The 23,297-nt window shown below is 46.6% G+C and overlaps 1 protein-coding gene across 6 annotated transcripts in view; it reads right to left on the bottom strand.

Annotated features, from left to right (window-relative positions):
- Positions 1-1,209: 1,209 nt before the first annotated feature.
- The window catches only part of DAGLA (diacylglycerol lipase alpha), a 72,560-nt gene continuing 50,472 nt past the window's right edge, over positions 1,210-23,297 (bottom strand). For all 6 annotated transcript variants that reach the window (XM_042785399.1, XM_042785398.1, XM_042785395.1 and 3 more), the window contains 8 exons: positions 21,372-21,452; positions 19,025-19,167; positions 17,399-17,467; positions 16,280-16,352; positions 15,010-15,206; positions 14,521-14,650; positions 13,323-13,504; positions 1,210-10,817 (listed from right to left, as the gene is read on the bottom strand). In XM_042785399.1, coding sequence (XP_042641333.1) covers positions 9,890-10,817; positions 13,323-13,504; positions 14,521-14,650; positions 15,010-15,206; positions 16,280-16,352; positions 17,399-17,467; positions 19,025-19,167; positions 21,372-21,452 — 1,803 coding nt within the window. In that variant the 3' untranslated portion in view covers positions 1,210-9,889. The remainder of the gene's footprint in view (positions 10,818-13,322; positions 13,505-14,520; positions 14,651-15,009; positions 15,207-16,279; positions 16,353-17,398; positions 17,468-19,024; positions 19,168-21,371; positions 21,453-23,297) is intronic.

Below are 23,297 nucleotides of genomic sequence, written 5' to 3'. Positions count from 1 at the left end.
AATGGCACATGAGGAGTGCTTTAGTTTCCTTGTAGTCTTCATGCTGGGGCAGCTCGGAGCAGGGATTCGGAGGGCAGCATTCCCGGGATGGGCAGTGACTCTTGGTTGAGCATGGGCACACAGGATCCTGGGCTGTCTCTCCCCTGATTGCATATGCAAGTGCTCTAAGCCCTGCAAGAGGCAGTCAGAGCAGCTCAGAGCTCCCTAGAAGGACTTTTTACTCCCATAAACGCAAAAGGCTTTAGCTATAAAGAGGCAATTGGGGTCAAAGAGTTAATTCATAGCTACCCTACCCTGAGCTGCCCCAGCACATGCTGTGAGATAGGTGACAGCAGCAGGCAGAAGGGCTTTTCCATAGAGGCATTGGTGTCCGCTGGCAGAGAAGCGGGAGGCAAGGGAGTTACTGTATGCCGTTGCTGCGTGGAGCCCCCACCAGCAGACAGCTCCTGTCGCATGGAGACCATCCAGCTGGGCTCTACTCAACACAGCTGGCACTAAAAAGCACAAAAAGATGAGAAAAGAAATAGTTTCTGCCAGTTCCTGGGGTCTTGCTGGCCCCTGCTCGTTCACAGCCGTAAGGGAGGACAGGCCAGGCTGGTGGCTGTCACGGCAGGACACCGGAGCAGGCAGCGGAGCCAAAGGAAAGGGTCTTGCAGGGCAGAGCGCTCCTCTCCTGCTGCCCCATGCACAGGCAGGGAGGTACAAACCCATCACCAATAATCCCTGTGTTGACATTAGTAATTAAGTTTATCGCTAGGACAGGAGCTTGAGACTATTCCCCGGACATCACCTCTTCAGTCAGCTGCAGCATTTACGGAGGGAAAAAGCTGGGAAGCTGTAGCCTCAGGAGCTGCAGATGATGCCACTTTGCCACCAGACAGTGGCCACCAGCAAGTGCTGGGGATACACTGGTGATGGAGTGAAGACCCAAAAAGGTGTCGTGGCAGTGGTCTAGCAAACGCCCGGCAATGCGATCGCTTTGCGCACACAACATCCCCGAAGCAGCGCCCCAGGACAGGCCGGAGCGTGCAGGACACGTGCCGCCAAGCCAGCCGGAGCGCCGAGGGCTGCAAGAGCTGCTCTGGACTGCTCCCTCCTCCGGGCACTGCCACGCACACCACGTACCGCTGACTCTGAGCCATCAGAACTGCACAAAGCCCTCGATGGGAAGCAGGGCAGTGGAATCCCAGTAAAAAACAGAATGAAGGCTTGTTCCTGTGGCTGCTCTGTGTTTAATGTTTTTGCAGAAAGAAGTAAGTAGCCAGGGAGAGGTCCCCCTCATCATACAGATAGACTGGGCAGGTAGGAAACTTCAGTAAAATGAAAAACAAAGCACGGGATGACATGGTGAAGTCAGAGGTCTCAAACACAGCAATGAAAGCAGCAAAAATGCCCAACTCTCTAAAAGGAGAGCTTACCTTTGGAAGATGGCTGTTCCAGAGCCAGTGAGAGAAATGTCAGTAAATCAAAACCACAGCAGACACTTCAGAATATGTTAAGACCCTTTCAGCATAAGCTCTTGCAAAAACAGAGTCAGATCTTGAAGAGTAGGAAGTTTTACTCGCTAGTAGACCTGAGAGGAAGTTTTGCTTAGGAACAGAACCTGTTAAACACTGATTGAGGTCATGTACACCAAAAGGTAAGAAGTGGTAGGAAGTCTTCCCTTCCTACTACACAGAAACACTCGCTTTGCACAAGATGAGGTTCTAGATTGGAGTGGGCTGGCAGGGTAACCGTGGTCTGGGTTCGAGGAAACAGCCTGCCCCAGGTCAGGCTTTGCTATTGGCACTTGGATACAACCTGAGGCGGCAGGAGACAGTGCGGAAATCTGGCAAGTCCTAGCTGAGGCAGAAAGAGGGAGCCCGGCAGCAAGGGCAACTCTGAACCAGTCCTTGGCCACACTGCATTCCCCTTCATGCACACAGAGAAGAAATCACATGCAGGAGCAGGAAAGGAAGCTGGCAGATGTCTGGTCCCAAGCAGGAGGCTTGGACCTCAAGCCAAAGGAAAACAAAGGCACAACAGGTATGAACTCAAGAAAATCAGCAAAAAAAAGAAAACAACAATAACAGAGAGAGCAAAGAGCTTGGAGATGACTGATGCTTTTTAGGACTGCAAGTCCCTACGACAAAGCAAGGATATGCTCTTTCCTGGATCATTTTGAATTTCCAGGGTGCGTGCCCTTAAGCAGCCTACGTTTAGGCTAGTAACACCCTCCCGCACAGAGCGTAACAGCTCTCGGGGAAGGGCTGGGTGCAGATACAATCAGGGGACGGGGAAGAAAGAAGCGCAGTGGAAGTTTGGCAGTTTGCAGTGCTCCTGCCACACAAGGAAGCCAACAGCCTCGCTGCTCTGCAGAACACGCTGCCCTCCGCACAGCGGGCTGCTGTTATACAGTGAGGGATCTCCCTCCTAAAATGTTTTTCCACTCTAATGACATAGAGTTTACAAAAGTGATAGGGTTTAGGTTTCAGGCTCTGTCTGCCACAGATCTAACACCCACTCATCTTGGCAGTGAAGGCCCTGACTCGTAGAGCTGGAATATAAAACTCTAAAGCAAATAAACCACAGCCCCCCTCCCAGCTTGTCCCTGCAGAGTCTCACTGCAAGGGGTAGTAGCTCCTCCCTTGAGGGGAACAGAGCACACACACAGCCCCTGTGGAGCTGGCAAGGGGGGGAAGGACTTCAGCAAACGCCGATACAGCCTATTTCACACACCTCTCACACCTGACCACAGCACCAGTATGACCATCTGACTGGAGAGCAAGCAGCTCCCAGACTGGGTCCCACCTCCCAGCTCCAGTCTTTCTTTCTCTCATTCTTCCCAGAGCTGTCAAGAGCAGTGAGTGTTTGCCTCCAGCGACATGGAGCATCGCCTCCTCCACACAAGAGCACCATGAGAGGGAGCTTTGGCACAAGAGATGCAGCTCTTCCCTAAATCCTGCGCTGCAACTCAGTACCGCACAGGCTCCGAGAAGATGCAACACACCCGATTCAGACAGTGCTTTCCAATGCCTCAGAGCCATATATTCCTTCATCCAGAGCATCAGAGCAGTCTGTGCAGAACCCCTGCTCAATTTCTGACCCTCACTTTCCTTAGGCAGGCTAAAAAGGCACCAGGTATGCTGCAAGCAAGAAAGAAGCTGACATTTCACAGCTAAGAAACAACCACCATCCCTCCTAAATCTTAGTTTTTCCACCAAGCTTTCAGGTTCAGTGCATTAGATATTTGACCCATTTATTTTTTTTACTTCCCTGTACTTCATTAATTCATTACTTTTGCTGCTACAGAACTCCTAATGAGGGAGCACTTAGCCAACAAATACCTACTCACCCTATGCTCTTCCAACTAGAAAGAGGATTGCAGAGATTGTCTACATACTTCCTAAAGTGCAGAGAAGCTCTGTGAGAGTCTGTTGGCAGCAGCATAATTAAATAACAGCTCTCAGCAAAAATCCAGCTTTAGCAGGGTGAATTTAAATAGAAGGGATGACAAACAAGTGACAGCATAGAAGGATTGCCAGCAAAAGCCATCTCAGACTTCAGCTGTCTGAGCAGAAAGGAACAAATGTAATGCTACAGATGAGAGGACAGCTGAAGGAGCTTTTAAGCAAAAAGCAAAGCTGCTAGGTTTGTTGAGGGCTAGAGGTTATTTTAAGTGTCTGCCAGTATTTCTGCATTACATTTGAAGACTTATAAACCACTTTATCAGCAAATTACCAACCTGCGTGGCTTAAGATGCTCCACAGGCAGCAGATGCAACCACCACACTTAAATAAATGGAAATCAAATGCTACTGCTACCCTTGCTGAAAAGGCAAAAAGTCCCCCTGCTGCCAAGGGAAGCGTAGCCCAGCGGTGGGTACGCATAAGCACGAAGTGAACCCAGCATCAAGCAGAGCTCCAGCTCAGCCGAGTCCCAAGGCAAACACAGAAGGGCTTCTGTGACCACGGAAATGCAAGAAGGTAGGCTAGAATGCTCTCCAGCATCACTGTTCTGTTGGGATTTAGAGGTGGGCCACATCGACGAGGATGGGCAGTGCTTATGGGGGCACATGGCAACCACTCACCAGCAGAAACAAGCAGCTGGCAGCTCAGTAGCTGAACTTTAAGCCACTCTCAATTTCACTGCATCTGAAAAGCCAGTCGTTCAGGTTGTAAAGGAACCCAAGCACAGCTTGCATAGGTAATATCCTGTTCTGCTAGGAGAAAGATCTAACAGCTATCCTAAGAAAGGGACAAGCATCAGCACGCCAATACAATGGCGAATGACAAAGCACGTGTATTTGGGGCTAGCCAGAACTGATGCTCCTTCTCCCAATCCTCCCTGTCGGGATATAGCCACAAAAGCGAAACTCGAAACACATCAACACGTGCATTTCAGCAATGATTAACCCCAACTAATCGCCACTGCAAAGGATAATCCTGATTATTCATATGCCCCAATTTGTAAATTAAACCGGCTATCTGTGCAGACAATTCAGTGAAAATATTGGTCTTTGCCTGCAGGCAGATAAAAAAGCTGAAAAAAAACATTTAAGTGCATTAAAAAAATATATTGGAAGAGGCCATTTTACAAATCAACAGGATGCTCTCAAACATGTACAGATCTCATTGTCCCATCTAAAAACAGGATACAGGAAGGATAAAAATTAATTTAAAAGTGTGAAGCAGTAATAACCAGAAACATGGAAAAGCTTTATAGGGAGAGCATTAAGACTGGGGTCCACATGAATCTAGAGCAGTGAAAAAAATGAGAGACACCTGATAAAGAAACAAAATCACTTAAGATATTAAGGGAAGGTTTAAAAACCCCTCTTAATTGGGCTTGGATTACAAACAGTGAAACTGAGCAGAGGGGAACCTTATTAGGAGATGATATTTGAAAAAGCAATGCCATATTCATCCAGTTTGCTGCGCTTGATACAGATCAGCCCTGTTCTGTTTCTTTTGATAGAGACAGGACACGGCAACAAGTCAGACTCCCACAGCAGATGCAGCTCCAAGGAGCACACACGGATCCTGCATCCCCGTGCTCGGTGCTTTTCCTCCTCCTTACATGCCCCTGACAGCAATACCTACTTCCCACCTCAATCCTGTTCCTGTCTGGGACCTTCAGCTGTTATTGCAATCTCAGCAATTATGCCCATAAAGTACAGAAATGGGTGTCGCTGGATTTGTGTATCTACCCTCACAACCAGCTTTGCCATCTCAGTCCTCTGTAGACAGCAAAGTATCACATACAACTCCTGTTCACTTTGAAAAAAGTTCTTAAAAAGTTGCAGAAATTATGATGAACACTGAAAATACTAACCACAGACCAGGTAAGCAAAAGTTGGAGATAGCTAAAGAAATTCTCAGCCTTGACAGTGCTTTGACCTTTCTAAATAGTCTCAGAGGGCAGCAGCTCTTTCAAGTGAATCAAGACAGGAATCCCATTCAGCTGTTTTGGGTCATCAGGAGATCATCAATAGCTTTCCTGTGCCTCAGTGGTGCTATCAAGGATGTGGAATAGGACACCGGCATCCTGAGACAGAGTAACAAGAAGAGAGGTAAGATGGCTCGTGATTAGGTGACAAGAACAGGGAGCAAAGAAAATAAAGGATAGAGTGGCAGTTTCAGGAGACGTGCGTGTTCCAGATGGAGAGGGCAGCTCCTGAGAGGAAGAGAGGGGATAATGATAAGTATTGGAGAAGGGCTTGCTTTTTGTTCAGCACTTGTACATCCTCAGCACAGCAGGATCCTGTCTAAGTTCTTGGCACTGCTGCAATTAAAGCAACAATAAAAGCAATTATTACTGATGCCGAAGAGCTTCCAAAACCACAGCCAGCCAACATTACGTGGTAAGGCCTTGACGATCAAAACTCACTGGGATATTATCAATGGGATTATTTTATTCCACTTTGGACACACCCGAAAGGACTGGAGTGCAGTTTATAGGTGCAAGAAATGGACAGCAGTACCAAATCCTTCACACCTCGTGAGCGCATTCGCGGCAGGGTCAGAGGCCGCTCCTAACTAAGCTGTTGGATGACATTCAACTCTTACCAATTTAAGGGCCCCCCATGATGCCCCTGAACGCTTCAAGGCTTCGGGGTTACATTCTGCTGCAGTCTGCTGAAAATACCATGAACGAGCGTGCAACAGCAAGTGCCAATTACACAGTCAGCTGAAATCTGCCGCACCAGGGGATGGTAGAAAGAGCAGAGAACCTGCTAGATTCTGGCAAAGCTGCATTAGTGTAGAGGATTTCACTTACTGTGCTTCAATTTGAAGGTGCACAAAGCCCACTCTTTGCTCTCCAGGAACTGTATGGCCTTGGCTGCACTCCTCTACCAAAAAACTCTTCGGGGGGGATTTTAAGGATGAGTCATTGAACTGGGTGAATTGTTGGATGCTTTGCTGGGGCCTGGGGTGTCAGGCACGATGAACTGCGCTTCCAGCACTGCCTCCACATGAGGTGCAACATCCCATTGAAATATTGAGGAACGTATCAAGATTAGAAGGCACAACGCTTAAGAGTAGGAACCAGAAGCAAAGAGATTAAGAAATCTGAAGATGCTTCATGTTTCCGAAGACAGCTGCACATCAGAGTGGAGTGAGGGCAGAGAAAGTAGGCAAGAGGGCAGTACAAATGCAGGAGGTAGCTACAGGCTTAGCATTCATTTTAACTTTCTAGATATGCTCTTCCAGGATGAAATAGGAGATCAGCCTGTCCAAATGCTCTTACAGCAAAGGAGCGATGAGAATCAAGACACAGAGAGACATTTAAAGCAGAAATAATGCCAAGAACGTGGATTTACTTTGTGAAGACTGGGAACAGATCCGTCATCAAGAGAGAACACTAGAAAACAGGAATTACCCATAATGTGATATAACAAGAACCTTAACTGAGAGGGCTCTTTTGCACCTTTACTACGGCAAGTCCAGGTCACAAGGATTAGGTATTTCCAGGCTTTTCAGAAGAAGCCCAATAATCACAGAGCACAAAGCAAAAAAATGCAGCATGCCAGGCTGTTTCCTGCCACAGCCGGTCAGGGCAAAGCAACCCCATTCCCCTGGGACACAGTTCCAATGGCACAGAGAAGGAAAGAGTCATGCACAACGATCATGTCTTCCAGGACATAGCGGAGGTTCACCCGGGTCAGAAGTGGCTTTCTAGTGCAATATTGCGACCCATTAAACATCAGCAGGCCACTACTGAAACAATTTTTACTTAAGATGGAGATAATCCACCTTCCTCACCTGGAGTCATCTCCCCACCATCCTCGGGTAGGGCACCAGTAGTACCACATAGTCTCAGACACACCCAATCTCCTAACACCTCACTGCCAGGGACAGAGATGATTCTTTCAGTAATGTTTGTAAAGTGCTTTGCAGATATAAAGCTCTGCCTAAGTGCTAAGTGTTATTACTACCCATCTTCTGCCGACGATTAAAGGCAGAAATGAACTCCTTTTCCCCACCCCACCGACATGTGCCAGCAGTCTGCATCAGGAGGTGAGCTAGCCTGCTAGCCACAGCCTCCCTACCCTGCAGTTCCCCTTTCCCCCTCAAAACTACCCAGTTTATTGTGCGTATTCCTGGATGCTACCTTTTTTTGAGCGTTTCTTGGGTGTGTGCGGCAATTCAGCTTTACCCTGTGACCCTGCAACAGTGGATGACCTGAGGGCACTTATGCAGCTGTTCTATACGAGCTCCTGAATCATACAAGCTCTCAGCAAGGGGAACAACACTGCTCTTTTCTGAAGGACCTACAAAGAAAAAAGTAACTCTCGCTGCCTAGAATGAAAGCATTTTTTTCTTTTACAAATTACTTTGAATTCAGAGGGGCTTCTTCCCTCCAATCCAAGACAGTGTAGAAAAGGTCACCTTTGGAACCTAAACCCAGAGACAGTATTTTACTGCCCGTTTAACAAAGCCCCTGCACTTCTGAAGGCCCTGTTATTTGTAAGGAGCGGGGGACACAGTACCCCACACTAAATCGTTGAGTGGGAGAGCGGCTCTTGGACACAAAGTCCAGTTCACTTCTGTGCACCTGAAGTCATTCAACATCAATGCACACTGGTTATAAAGTGCTCTCATTCTGACTCGATGGTACCCGACACCACTTGTGCTCTGTTTGCGTGGCACCCAGGACAGCACAGTCCCATGCCTGGTGCTTCCAGAGACTACTCAAGGAACACAGCTAGAGGCTAGGGATAACAGGAACGGAGGGATTTGTCATGAGCAAAGTTCCTGGGAAGCCCAGCATCCTCCCACAATGGAAATATCAGAGCTAAGGAGGGAAAAGGAAGGCAATAACATCTCTGGGATTATAAGGAAGTTAAAATAGGAAATTCTTTTCCAGTAAGGGAGGACAAAGCTCCAGTGAGACCATTTGGTAACTCTGCTGAACTTTGATATGAAGGTGTTTTGTCAATTAAAGGCCTTCTACAGGTCACAGCATGTTTGACTTTCTAGATAGGTAGTTTCTCTCCTGCTCCCATCATCGAAAAGTGCCTGCCTAGATAAGTCTAGCAGGCTCCTCCGGGCACTGAGGCTCTGCACAGCAGTGCTCAGGTAGCTTTACTCGTGACTTGGTCAAGCTTTGCAATGTGGTGTTGGCAGATGAGGGAGGGTGGGCAAGGGATGCATGCAGGTTACCCCGGACTCCGACCCACTTTAAAAGCAGGGGACTCGCAGTCATACCTGCCCATCCTCTCTCCCCTCAGTCCCCAGAGGGAACAGCACAGGAAGGAGAGAATGAACATGCTTTTTGCTTAGGGAAAGCCTCCCTGTTTGCTTAATAAATACCTTCCAAAAAGCTTAGCAGCTCTGTAAACATACAAGAGATTTCAATACTTAGTAAAAGTTCATCTTTTCCCTGAACTCCCAATGACAGAGGCTGGCACTGATCTGCAATTACTGTATACGAGCGGTGTGAGGACTCAGCAGAGTCCAGGAGAGGCTCCCAGGCTCTGCAGGGGCCTGGCAGATAACGCTGGGTGTTGAGGAGCCTGTTAAATTCTTAAGCTGATCCATCCATGCAGCTCTGAGATGAGAATCCTGTCAGTCCTGCAGGAATGTCGCCAGCTCAGAGTGGTCCAGCGAACTGAGGAGTGACAATGGTGACGTCCAGGACTCTTTCTGGCAAAGGAGGGACGTGGCTGAGGGCTTTGGCTCTTCAGAGCAGTGTCCTTCCCCCTCGGAAGCAGCCTGGTGGTCACTGAAGTACTCAGGGGAGAGAAAAAACAGTGCCAGCCCCATTCTTGCTGTGCCTGGCCAGGGGAGGGGAGACTGCATTTGGGGATAATACAGCCCCAATGGCTTTAAAACAGGAGAGTGTCCTACAAAAGCAATCTCCATGGAAGTGTGACGAATTGGAGCTTGGGCCAGATCCGACATGGTAGTGCAATAGGGCCCAAAGTCTCAATCCGCTTATTTCCAAAACCACTGACATGGTACCAAGCGGGGGGATCTGGCCTGGCCCCCTTGCCTCTGTCTATCAAATCCTCGAGCTTCAGAGAATCCAGCCCTTCACCCCTGAGGATTCCCTGAAGCGGGGTATCTCACTCCCAAACTCAGCAGGTGCCCTGGGGCGAGGAATTTGCCTCTGAAATGAAATGAGAGACGGGCTGAGGTAGGGAACTTGCATCTACCTTTAATGACTCAGACCCTCTTAGCATAGCAACCTCGTGAGGTGATGCTTCTTCTCCCAGCTGCAAGCATGGGACTCAAGCACAATCCATCCTCCAGACACCAGTGTGCCACACCACTGTGTCACCCCAGAAGGAACATTTCCAGCTGTCTCCTCTGATCCGAACTGCCCGATGACCATCTCCTCCAAATATTATCCCAGCACTCAGCCTACGGGATCAGCTCGCAGAGCCGCACCCCTTTACCCTGCACTAGAGGGCTGAAATCATGAGGTCGTCCTGCTTGGCAGGGCTGGTTACATGCCCAGAGGGAGTGGAAGTCCGGATTTTGTCAGTGGCCAGGCACTCCTGGCTGCTCACGCCTGTGGGAGTGATGTCCATGAGTTCCCCAGATGAACTAAGAGGGAAAGAGGGTGAGACAGAGATGCCCGACGAAGGATCTGTTGAGCCTGCAAACAACCTCGGGGGCTTTGGGACTAGGTTGGGTTCATATTGTGCCCTCAACAGGATCTCCTGATCACTGACAGACTTGGGCATCTCTGCAAAGTCACTGGAGCTGTCTGACACCATCATGCAGTAGATGTCCTGGAAGGAGCTGCTTTTGCTATCCAAATTAAAGAGGCTGTCTATGAACTCAGCAAACTCCAGCACTTGGGGACTGGGAACATCAGAGAGCCGTCCATTCTGGAGGGCCAGCTCCTCACGAGGGGTTAAGGAAACGCGGTCCCCCTCGCTGCTGGCCCCCTCCTCGCTGCAGCGTCGCTGCGGGGTAGTGCCACCGCTGTTGAGCACGTTGTCGGGGGGCTGAGTCTCCTGGGAGTGCTTGGAGAGGCTATCAGCAGCCAGCAGCTCTGTCCGCGAGCTGAGGGAGGGGTTCTCCTCAGGGATAACAGGGTCTATATAAAAGCAGTGCGTCTCATCCTTCTCCATGACAGCATGGAGGCTGGGGGAGCCCCGGATGCTCCGGAAACCAGAGGAGCGCCTTGAATCAAAGCTGTAGATGGATTCATTGTCCGAGAGGCTCTCCATGGTTGCAAGAGGGGCACGACGGTCCTGCAGCTCCACAGACAGGCGCTCCTTTGTATCCAGGAGAAGCAGCTCCACGGGGTCTTTCTGCACAGGAGAAAGTGGCTTTGTCTCATAAAACCCCTCCAAGCTAATTTCAGAATGGGACTTGCTCCTGCAAAGAGAAACAGACAACGTGAGGCTGCATCACCCCCCAGATCCGCCAGAGGAGCCAAGTCTTGGGCACAGAGTTCCTCAGACACACCGAGGGCACAGGTCATTGCTCTAACCAGAGCCATCCACAACTGCAAGAAGCCTCTTATCTCTCAGTCCTCCCAGCTGAAAATTTTAGGTGCAGTTTCTTCCCTTTCCAAACTGAGGTTCTTGCCCTTCTCCCTCTTCTCCCAGCTAAGCAGCTTCCCTCTCAAGCACCATTTTCACTTCGGGCCATGGTTCTGCTCCCAGTGAAACTCGCTTCTAACTGAAGCACCCAAAACCATGGTGCAGTCTCGAGCCATGCAGGCAAACCCCTCTCTCACCCAACACCTCTTTATTAGAGAGGATTGAGGCAAGAGAGGTTGAAGGACTAGCCTACAATTAACCTGCTATTTTTCTTTCTCCTCACACTCTGGAACCACTCCAGTTTCATGCCTTCCCCTCCTTCTCCATGCTGGCTATCCCTACCTTACTACTACAAATGCCAGGATGCTTCTAGAGCATTACCCATGACACATTCAGCTACTATTTCAGGCAACAGACTTTAAAATAGGTAAAAAAGCAATTTATTCAGCTTAAGACAAGTAGAGATCTTTAGAAAGACTCCAGTCACACTAAGAGTTTAAAGAATCAAGCAGGCTCCTCCAGAAAGACACCGTGTCAAAGGCACACGGAAGGAGCTCCCCACACCAGACACACGTAAAACCTGGGATTAGCTGCAGCCAAAGCAACAGCCCTAAAGGGAAGGAATTAAGGAAATATCTGGGAAAAGAGCTTGAGCTTGGGAGAGGACTGCTGCACCTGCCAAAAGGACATGATGTATAGGGAAAGGCTTAGAAGTTAGGCCAATATTCAATCCCTTTATAACTTCAATAGAATAAGAGTGATCTGAAAACAGGATTCAAGAACCCCAAAAGAGGGATACTGCCAGTAAGCTGGCCCTAACTTTGAATTAAACACAACTGATCCACAACTGTCCCCACTCTAGCACCTCCCTTAAGCCCCTCTGTCCTCTCCCTCGTTCCCTTCCCTTTCATCTCTCAGAACTCCCCCTCTCCTCAAAGGGAAGCAGCTCCTCGGGTCTGCTCTGGCTATGGCACGGAAACCACTGCTCGACCTAGCTCCTCTTCTCAGTCTCACTGTAGCCTTCACAAACGTGGGCAGATCCTTGTTCCTGCTGTTTCTTTACAGCTGCAGTTCTGTTTCTAAGGTCTCCTTCACTGGCTCAGACCATTCATTCACTCTGTGACAAGAACCTTACTATTTTCATATTATTTGCCGTCTGTCTTCTAAATTTAAATCTCACTAGTGTTATCTCAAGGATACTCAGCTGTCCATCACTCAGCACAGACCATCTCACCCTGCCTCTTCCCACACACACACAGCTTCTTGTTGGGTCTCTCTACCTGAGATCTCCACAGAAATGCTTCCCTTGCAAAGGAATAATCCTCCCCCACCCACAATGCTGTCTTCTGTTTCCACTCATAACTCCCATTTGGTGTCTCTGACTACAAACCATCTTCCTTTTCATCTTCCCTGTTTTGTCTGCAAATTTGCCCTATAAAATAAAATTCTGTGACTGAAGTCATGAGTTCTAACTTTGAAACAATTCTTTGACCACATTTTTATATTTACTTTCTTTGCTTCTTTCAAGTCTGTGGTCCTGCAATGCCTCAAGTGTTATCTGAAAATCTGCAAGGAGTCCCTCTGCCATTTGCTCCTGGAGGAAAGCTGTTAACGTTCACCACAAAGAACGAGCTCTTCTCCAAACCACCCCTTTGTCTACCTTCCCGATGTTCCTCCACCTTTTGGCCTTTGCCAGACGACAGATGTCAGTGCTCAGTGATGGTCCAGTTTTCAGAAACCAACCCCTTCGGCTCTCAGAACATGCCTTTTCCCCTCGCTTGCTCTCCAACTGGACTGAGCTTCCTGCTCTTGTCCTTCAGAAACAGGACACCAACTGCTCTCCCCTCACCCGTATCCATGTTACCATACTGTCCTGTTTATAATACTACACAAGTCATATCATAAAGTAGCTTTAAATGCCTATCTTCTGGTGAACTTATGGCTTTCACTGCTTCTCAGCTTTTGAGAATCATCATAAAGGCTATCTTTGGGCACCTAAATCACACAGGAAAACAGAAATTTGGCTGTAAGACTGCAAGCTTTGCCTTTGTGGTTTCTAGGAAAACCCCATTTGTCTGGATAAGGAGAAAATGAAGTTTCTTCCATTCCCTCAACTTTTTGGTTCTCCTGACCTTGCTGCACTCACAAGATTCTTGAGTGGCACAAAGGATTTTTTCCCCCTCAACGCGACACAAGACATACTGAAGCTAAGTACAAGTCCCACAAAGGCAGCCTGTGTATCCATCCTTTCCACAAACACTTATCACAATGCCCAAGAGAAAGAGGATCCACACCTAGAGCAAACAATCCTCCAAAGAAATCAAAGACTTAGTCTTACTTAGTACTGCTGTTCCTTCTGTCCACTGTTGTAGCTCCAGTTCCGATCTGCACTGAGGGTCCACTAGGCAAGGGCTGACTCTGGAAGATCAACTCTGGGGTGAGATCCACTTCTGTAGGACTCACCATCACTTTGGCTGCAGAAAGTAAAGCTGTTTTCCCTTTGTTGTAATTCTCCAAGACCTATTTCAAGGCAAGCAGAGGAAGAGTAGTGCTTTACTAGAGATAGCAGCTTTGCTGTTCTCAGCTCAGGACTTTCAAACAGCTGGATTTGCCTCTTTCTTACCAATGTCTTCTGCAAGCACAGGGCAAGGTCTTGAGATAAAGGACTGTATCAATGAATTCTGACATACTCTATCCTGTCAGAATGACCTGCTGGGAATCCAGTGCTAAGGAGGTGACTGGAGGGAAGGTGTAGGAGCAGCCTTCAGGCCAGCTGGGCAGAGACTTAGCTAAATCTCCACGGCAGGAGATTGCTAGGAACTGTAACTCAGTGGCAGAGACCTATTCTACAACCATTATACATAAGCTCAGTCCCCCCTCAGACTGACAGAGAGGCTGCAGCCACAGCGTGGAGGATTTGTGTCACAGCTTGGATGTCACCTGAAGTGCAGTCTGTAATGGGCAGCTTCTGAGAGAAGGAACCAAACACCACCCAACTTCACATTATTATGATGTTAAATTTGGAAGGAAGATGTAGTCTGGGACGCTGGATATTGGGATGGAGATCTACGTTCCATTTCCAGACCTCATTACATTCAACACTAACAGCCTGTGTACGGTTGGCTCAGAGCACAATCTTCTTCCCTCCTCCCCTCCAAAGTAAATGGCCTTGTGTATTTAAACAGCCAGCTCTCCTGTGCAAGGCCCGCCTCTTCATGTACGTAAAGGCCTGTGACAAGGCACTCGTTTTATTAGGGCACCCAAGTGCTCTTGCAATAACAATTACTAAAACTGGGCCCCACCAAGGGTACCTTCCTGGCTCTCCAACAAGCACACAGAGCTTTGGCTTGGCACCAAGCAGCCCGATCAGCTCATATGCCAGAACCACCTTGCTCCTTGTCCATTTTGTGCTTACAGCTCATCTCATCAGCTATCATGATGCTGAGCCTTTCTTGCCCAAACCTGGCTGTCTCTAGAGCCCATGTTATTGCACTGAACGATCCCTCCCCACCCTTGATCCCAATTCTCTGCGTTACCTTGTTGAGCCCTTCCATGACCACATATGGGAGGTGTTCATGCAACATCGCCGGCGAGATGATCACCTCATTAAACGCCTTATTGTCACCCCAAATAGCAAAGTAAGTGGGATCCTCTTGCTCGCAGCAACTGGAAGAGGAGTTGGGATTCAAACAGAGGGGAAAACAGTGAGCCAGGGGTGAAAGAGCAGGCCAGTATTTTGGCACACAAAAGAAACAGCAGGGTGCACAGATAGAATAAGCAACAGGAGGAAAAACAGAGAGAGGATATTAGAGTAGACATGCTACTGCCATTGCTCCAAAACTTTGTACTAGCCAACAATGTTATGACTATCCTTTTATTCTGATAGTGCAGACACAAGACAGTGGGGATAAAAAAAAAAGAAAAATCATCTCCTTCATAGATGGGTTCCTGTCCTGGGGAGTCTTTTCCAACAGAAAAGTTTCACCCCCAGCCCTCAGGCTGGCTTCGCAGCTCTGCGCACTCACCAGCACTGCTCTGCAGGATGGTTGTGCACCACGTGGATGATGCGGCCGGGCGGGTAGAGCGGTGTGCTTGCGGACAGGGCAATAGTCAGATCGCTGGGGTGGGTCCAGAGCCGATTACTCGTTACAGAATTTTCTTCTGTCTCTTCAGGGAGCTCTGACTTGGGTATGCACTTTGTAGCACCCACAATGATTCGCCACTGTCCAACACAAGAGAAAGAAGGGAGAATATTGGAAAGAGAAAAACATAGAAAAGCAGAATCATCTCACAAGTCACTATTAGGAGGTTTAAGCTGTATAGCTAATATCAGAAAAAACAGGTCTTGTGCCCTGACTGCTTCAATAATAGACCTAGAGAGAGAGATAACCCTGCCCAGAAAAGCTGTTTCTTCCTTTCCCATTTTTAACCTTAGAAGTGGCAACATCTCATCCTTCCGTTCTTTGCTGAAGTTTTTGTAGTTAAGGAACTAGAGCAAGCACCAACTTGTCCACCAACTGGTAACTTAGTACCTTCCAGGATAAACAAGGTAGGTAGAATCTGAATTTTTAATGTACAAAAATAAGCAGAAGACTATAGAACAAACAAAAATTCTGTTTGGGCCTTCCTTTATGCACTAAAAGAAATCCCATAAAACCAAACATCCACCAAAAAAACCCATAAGCCAAAACACAAAAACCATAGAATGATAACAAGAGAAACAGATGTAAGCTCAGTTTTTTCCCTCTACAGGTCATTTCTGTAATATTTTACCCCGAAAAAATCTTAATGTCTTCTGTTTTTTCCATTTCCATGTAATGGTAAAGAAGCCTGGGGAGGAACAACTTTCTACATTTCCTATCTCCAAAACATTCACAGACCACTTATCCTAGAACAGCACCACCCAGACAGCACGCAGCAGTGTCTATAAGCAGACACCTGTTGGACCTCCTAGCCTGTTACCACTTGTCACTGGCCAAGAAAAGCTACAGTCAGAACAGACTTCAAAAACAGGCTCAGATGAGAAAGTTTCCTGCTCAGTTACTTTAGACCTGTGATGTTAAACCTACAGCACCTGAGAGAATCATCCCACAGCCTGCAGACAGAGCGCAGTCCTTTGCCCTGACCTCTCTGGCTGCCTCCCAGCTCTTGCTCCTCTGGCTACCTAAACAGCAGGCACAATGGGTCTGAGGAGACCAGGAGGGCAGGAGTCTGCAATATTGCCATGTGACACTAAAAGTTTACCACCACTGCTCAGAGACTCACCTTCAGGTGTCTGTTAATCTTTACACTTACCTTTGGTTTGTTACTTCTTTGAAGAACATCCAGAAGCTGCCGGCGAAATCCCTCCAGCTGAGAAAGACCGATTCTGGAAAAGAGGAAGATCTGTTTACAACAGCTGGCCAGGGACAGAAGAACAAGAAACTACAAAAGATATTACAAGAATGTGACAATGCCATAACGCTGATAATTTCGGAGGTGGATTGTGGCATCAGCCAGGACCACTAACCAGGGTTAAGAGGCCACAGAAAACCATCGTGACAGTAAACAAGTATGAAATGTAATAGCAGAATCAGATCAGTGAACACAGATATGAGAGGTCAATGAACAGATAATGAGAGAGATGATGCAATCACGGAAACAAGTGAGCAAAGAACAGGATGACACAAAACAGATAAGTTAGAATGGTGTCACAGAGCCATATGACACCACTAAACTGATTGCAGGACGGACAAGATTTTGCCACACAGGTTTACCAAAAGACATATTCAATACCGTGTAGCACCTTTCCTCCACTGAATTCCACATGCATTTTACTGTACAGACAGAAATGTCACCATTTGTCTGAGCTCACACGACAGAGCAGAAGCAAAAGTAAACCCCAGGTAGTCTGGCTCCTACTCCAACGCCCTGTTCAGCAGAATATGTCCCAGGAGATGACGAGAGGTGAGAAATGCCAAGACACAAGGAATGAGGGAGCTGGTTCAGAGATGTGAGATGATATGAAACAGGTATTTAGGAACAAACAGGACAAAATGAGATGGCAGCACATCTAGTTCGGGGCAGAGTGTAAAGAGGTCCGAGATAACACAGGCAACCAGGAAGATGGCACTGACAGGTCAGATACTGCAATGAGTACAATTAGAGGCAGGATATTCACCCTTTGCTTTCATACAGGCAGTTGAGAGACGGGGAGGGATATGCCTATAAAAAGGTGTGTGAAATATAAATACAGGTGTCCAGGTAAAAGATGCAGCAATATAGGTAACTAGGAAGACAAGTAAGAAGCGTACAAAGACAGGTAAATGAGGAAACTGAAGACAGATATGATTTAGGTGTTTGTGATAGGAAACAAGTGACTTTGGTAAAGAACAGTGGATACTCATCAAGAAATTCAGACATTTCTCAACTTGCCTGGGCACTAGATCTTTGCCAAGCACAACCGCAGTCACAAACTCTTTTGAATACTCCATGGCATCCTCACTGGAAGAGAAACAGGACCAAGAAGAAGCAAACAGTGTTTCACTGGCAGTAAACTGCACTTCATTCCCAATTTGCCACTGGTGTCAGAAAGGTTACCAAACAGTGAACCAGGGTCATAAAAACCACAACCCAAGCTGCTCCAGGCTTTGGGGATTTGCACCCTGATAAAGAAAAGCCTGATATTCACATCCCATGCCCCAAGCAACACTACTCTGCATAGGGTTCTGAATACACTTGGAAAAGGAAGTACTCTAACGTCATGTCTCATAGATGTTTTGCAATAGTTTGGGAATGACCAAGACAGCAGAAAAGAAGAAGATACTCCATGCTCCTGAGACTACTTTACAAAGACACTGTAGAACTAAGATGGCCACTTTCTGCAGTAACCTAAGTACCAAGATAAGAGGGAACTAAGGCTTCTGCTCTATGAGCTGGTTCTGCAATCAGCTACCTTCCTAGAGACCATCTTCTGAACCAGTTACCAGAGGCAGAGGCTGCGTCATCCCTAAATTCTAGGGATGATCCTGGGCATGACGATGCAACAGAAGTGTGGCAGTGAGAGGCTCTTGAACTCTCAGACAGTCGAGGTAACACAGCACAACTTGACCCAGGCTATCAAGGGATCTCAGGAGTGGAAGCTCTGCACAGAAAGCTAGAAAACTCTCATTAAACATTCTACAGAGCAACTCCTCAATATCTGCAGAAGACCAGGGATTACTATCATAACAAGGCATGCCAATATCCAGATTCATTAGCAGGATGGTTTAAAACCCTTGGCTGCTCCTGGAACACGATGCAGTAACTACCACAAGAAGCTTCTGATTATCCATAGCTTCTTTCAGGTGCCCCCGTGATGCCTGTCACCACTAGGGAGACCTTATCTCACTCCACTGCAATCAAGTGGGATGGTTTTGTTGGGCTGCCACGTAAATAACATGACCAGCAGGTTTGTTCCAGTTTACAGTGGGAGGAATTCACCATACCTCTCTTCAGAGATCTCTGAGGCAGCTACCCTAGATTCCCCCCTATAGCCGAGGGAGAGAAACAAAAACCCACGAAGCACAATCCCCCCGACCTATTTTTGGCACCCACTTTAGAATGACAGAAATCACACTCCAGAAGTGCCAATTTCTTTGTCAGCTGCAAAAGGAGTCCAAACTAGATCAACTGATGCAGATACCTCATTCAGTCAAATATCTCCCTTATTGTACATCTATTCACAGCAGATGGGGAGAGGACAGACTGACACTGTGCAGGGAATAAGCAAATTGCACCCTGTCCACTCAACTTGCATTTTCCACTAGTCAGGGTGAAATTAGAGTTATAGCCATAGACAACTACGCCATAAACCAGAATATTTGGGAGAGCGGCGACCTAAACTCCAAACTGTAACACAGAGCAAGGGCTGCCAACAACCCTCAGCTCCTATAAACTGCCTTTCAATTTTTCTGCATGCTTCTCAGCGGAGAGACTGGTCTTTTACTGCTCCTTAGGGAATCACAAACAGCATCCAACTATAACTACACCTCCCCTCCCTCTCTCTCCCCCAACACCTACCTCAGCAGCCCACCTGGGGGAGAATAGGCAAAGCACTTCAGTGATGGGTACTGTGGACGCAAGAGGAAGGACAGGATGGCAGCTGTGCCAGCCCCTAGGGAATGACCAACCACAATCAGGCCATAGTGTTTTGTTCCTCTCCCCTGAAAACAAAACAAAACAACAAACAAAAAAAGAAATTGAAGTCAGACGGAAAGGTAGGTCTATAGTCCCCAAAATCTGTCCCTTTCCCCGGCTCTGAGTCCTTCCTATACACGAGCACTCCAGACTCCAGCTAACCAGCTCCTCCACCCACAGGAACTGGTGAGAGTATGTTAGATTTTGAAATGGAAGCAGAGTTCCAATTTATACTGTTTAGTCTAAGTCACAGTGGCAGTCCTGGCACACTCCTGCCCTGCACTGACACTTGCTCTGAAGGGATACTAGAATTCATTCTCTTCTGGTGTTGTCTCCTACATCTCCATCAGTCAGTGTCTGACCTACTGAGTCTTCCCTAAAAGAAAAAAGGTAGGAAGAAAAAAGAAATGTACGCAAGCTGTTTGAGTTATTTAGGATGTGATACAAGCTTTTTGCTCCTCCTCAAATCTGACAGCTTTCTGATAATTTCTGAGTCCAGGCTCACAAACCTGAGGTCTCCTTGGTCCTAGAAATTACTTGCTTTCATTAATTCTAACACTTCTGCAAGCTGAAAAACAGAAATCCTAACTAGTAGTTTGAATGGTAGTCTTCTAAGTCTAGATGCTCTCAGCAGCTGGCCACTGCCCAAGTCATTCAGAGACTACACTATCCTCTAACGTTCTGTACTGTTCTTGTTATTCAGAGGCTAGAGTGCTAGGCATGGCTTAGAACCTAGAAGTTCACTAAGACATTGTTTGAAAAGTTTCAGTCTTGTTTTGCCAAGTTCCCTGTAGGCTTTACATAGGGAGAGAGAATCTGGCACCTGACTCCACAGCACCAGGTCACCACGGAGATGGCTACACTTGGAATTCTGCATAAGATGACAAAAGACACACAGAACATAAGACGAGGCCACGAGAATGGCAGATTTATCTTTGTGTCATTTTCCTTCTCAAGGCAACCTCTAAGGCACCATCATGCCTGTTACAGGCAGTGAGGTGAATGCTGGGGGGGGATTTAAGACTTTATACACCTCACTGGTTATAGTTTTTCCCTGAGTATCTGTTGCTGGTAACTGTCAGAAACAACATACTGAGCTAGATGAACCTTTGTTAGGACCCGAGATGGCATTTATGTTCTGGCCATGGCACTTTTTCAGATATTATTCACAGTTCAACTTCAAACAGTACTTAATTTTCTACACACAAGCCAGTTGCTCCATCTCATATTAATCAAGCTCTCCCCATCCTTGTGGGTCACGTCCAGCTAGTTAACACTATTTTTCATCAGTTAGAAGTCAGACCCATTGTACATAAAGATGACTTCAGAGAGAATATAGTACTTATTATCACGCACAGAGAATACCAAAGTCTAGAGCTTCAAACATCACTGCGTCCTTACCAGTCAGGTAGCAACCGAGCTCTACAGGACATCAGGAAAAAATTCCTCATGAATAACAGCTCACTTAACAAGACCAATTCTCACTGTCTGGGCAGAGATATAAAGCACCATATAAAGAAGTCAGATGCCTACTTTTCTCTCCTACATCTACCAAACATCACAAGGCAGACACTTCAGTGGTGATTGCTATGACATTCAAGTTTCAGGGAACCATTAAGGTTTTTATCCCTCTTTTCTTTCTCCCTTGAGCTACTGCTAATTTCCCCACGGGCACCGTTCAGGCCAAGACACTCTTTGGGCATGAGAAGAGGACAGCTGTCTGACAGCAGGGAATTGGACAGTTCAGAAGTTCCCTCCCCAGCAGGGACTGACTGTGCTATTACTGACATATAAAGGAAGGTAAGCTGCTTTGTAACATCTCTCTTGGGTTCTCCAATAGCTTTATCACAAGAAATGTGCACACACAGACAGGCAGCATTGCATCCCATTGCTGTCTCCAAAAAGAATCTCCATAGAGATGAGATTTTAGTTCCTGTTGATTTGTTTTTAGTATTCCCTGTCCTGCATTGCCACCAAATGGGACTTCCTGCCTTAGCTTCGCCTGAGAAGAAAAATAAATAATCAGGAGCTCTGCAGTATTGGTGGTTTCAAAATAAAAAAGCCTTGGGGAATGAGTAGCTAGTAGCCTGTCTGGCAATCCAGAGGGACAGGAAGATTTGAGAAATTAGTACAACAGACTCAGGGACATGGAGGTTTCCCTAAAACCAATGTTTTGGGGAAATCTCATCTTCTGTATAGCCTGTAAGGATAAAAGAAAACCAATACTCACTAAATCTCGTCCAAAAGCTTGAGAAAGCACCATTTCTTGCTCCAATTTCTTCTTGATGTACTCAGCAGATAGAACCATTCCCTGAGGGAAACGTGAAGACAGAACAGGATATAAACAGTTGCATATTAGCCCTGGTCTAAATATCTAGCAGAGACTATACTGCCTCGAATGCAGTCTAAGCTCTGGAGTGCCACACAGCATGTGTCAGGGTTGAGGAAGAACACTGACTCCACTCCACATTTAGGAACAGACTTCATTAGGCAGATGTCTTGGCTCACTGATTCCAAGAGCCACAAACTGTTTAGAAGTAATGACAGTTCTTAAATTAAAATAATACTCAAAGGCCCTATTCCTGGGCTCACGCTGCAAAGTCTGAAAAACAAACAAAAAAAAAAAACCCAACCCCCAAAAAACCCCAAACAAATAAAAACCAGAAAAACCCAACAAAACACCACAAAACAACCCACTTCTTAAGCCCAAGGTTATGCATCTGGTAGTTCAGCAGGCACTGGAACCTGCAGCAGAATGAAGGAAGGGAACTTTGATTTTCTGCACATCCATGCTTTAACTGCAAAACTGTACTCATCCACTTAAATCAGCAAACAAAAGCATGATCCAGCCTAATGAGTTCACAGGAAAAATCATACAAACCCCAAGACACTACTGGAAGGAGACAGTGGCAGCACTATCTGTATAGGAAGAGTTATTGATGACTGGGAGAAGGCAGCAACTATTAAGGGGATTCAGCTGTCAAACACATCAATCACAAATTATTAAAGGTTTTTCTTCACTAGAAACTCAGAACTGCTGGAAAAGGGGAAACAAGCTGATAGTCTGGCTCGACACATCTATCCTATCTGCTGATGGCTGCGTCTGAAGAATGTTTCTCCCTCTCTGCAACAATTATAAATGCAGTTGATCTGTTATAAACAAGCAAGTAGAATTTGGACTGTTGCATAAATCCTTGGTTATACCATTCCCTACAGTTTAATTCAGTGGTAAGCAAGCCTGAACTCCAAAGGTTGAAAAACAGGGATGTAGTCCAGGATGAACACAGGTAAACAGCAATCACCTACTTCTAAATTTGGTGATTACAGACCTCAAATAATTCACACTGCCTGGGTTGGTCTAAAACCAGGGAAAATAATCTCCTTTGCTATTTTCCATTACACCCCTACCTGAGAACAGTTTAAGTACAAAGCGAACGTTATTGAGCACTGCTTAATCTCAGAGATGTAAAAGAATTAATGGCCCTCTGAAAAAGCAAGGAAATGTGGAATTTTCAAAGTCCCCGATATCAAACACACCATCAAAACCAATCTGACTACTGAAGGGAAAGAGCAGAGCGCGGGTGATTCTGCTGAGCCTGTAAATGGGACATCTGTAACGCTACCGTCATTATCAAAAAGCAGATGCCACGATATTTCATGCCTGTGTTCAGAACTCTCAGCAGCTAGCCAGCTTCCACTGCATTCAGAAGAGTCTCCATTTCCAACTCTAATGAGAAGTGAATGGCAGACTACTTATAAATTTCTGACGTGAATTTGGGATTCTATTTTTGAAAAGCATGACCTAAATCCATGGTGATATTACTAATGGGCTGTTAGTCAGCCTTATAGCTATATTTTTGGTAATTAAAGTATATTCTAATATAGACATTTATTTTAATATTACCGAATGAGACTTTTATCACTGCAAAGTTACATTTAGACTTTCCATTAAAATGAATGCTGTTTCATACGTTTCAAAGGACTGGGCTATCTGGGCTTGATTTTCAAACCTCACATGTAAATAACCAAGCAGACTGGAGATCTAGGGAAGGTGAAATGGAAATATTCTGTATTGCTTTGCAGTCTGAAGGCACGAAACTGCTCTGTGGCATTTGAATTGTGCATGTGAAAACCCACAGAGGGGTCTATTTGGTAG

The sequence above is a fragment of the Tyto alba genome, unplaced genomic scaffold (assembly GCF_018691265.1).
Source record: "Tyto alba isolate M040663 unplaced genomic scaffold, T.alba_DEE_v4.0 Super-Scaffold_8, whole genome shotgun sequence".
In the NCBI taxonomy this organism is placed as follows: Eukaryota; Metazoa; Chordata; class Aves; order Strigiformes; family Tytonidae; genus Tyto; species Tyto alba.
The sequence above is the reverse complement of the archived record's forward strand: the minus strand, read 5'-3'. Positions and strand labels throughout refer to the sequence as shown.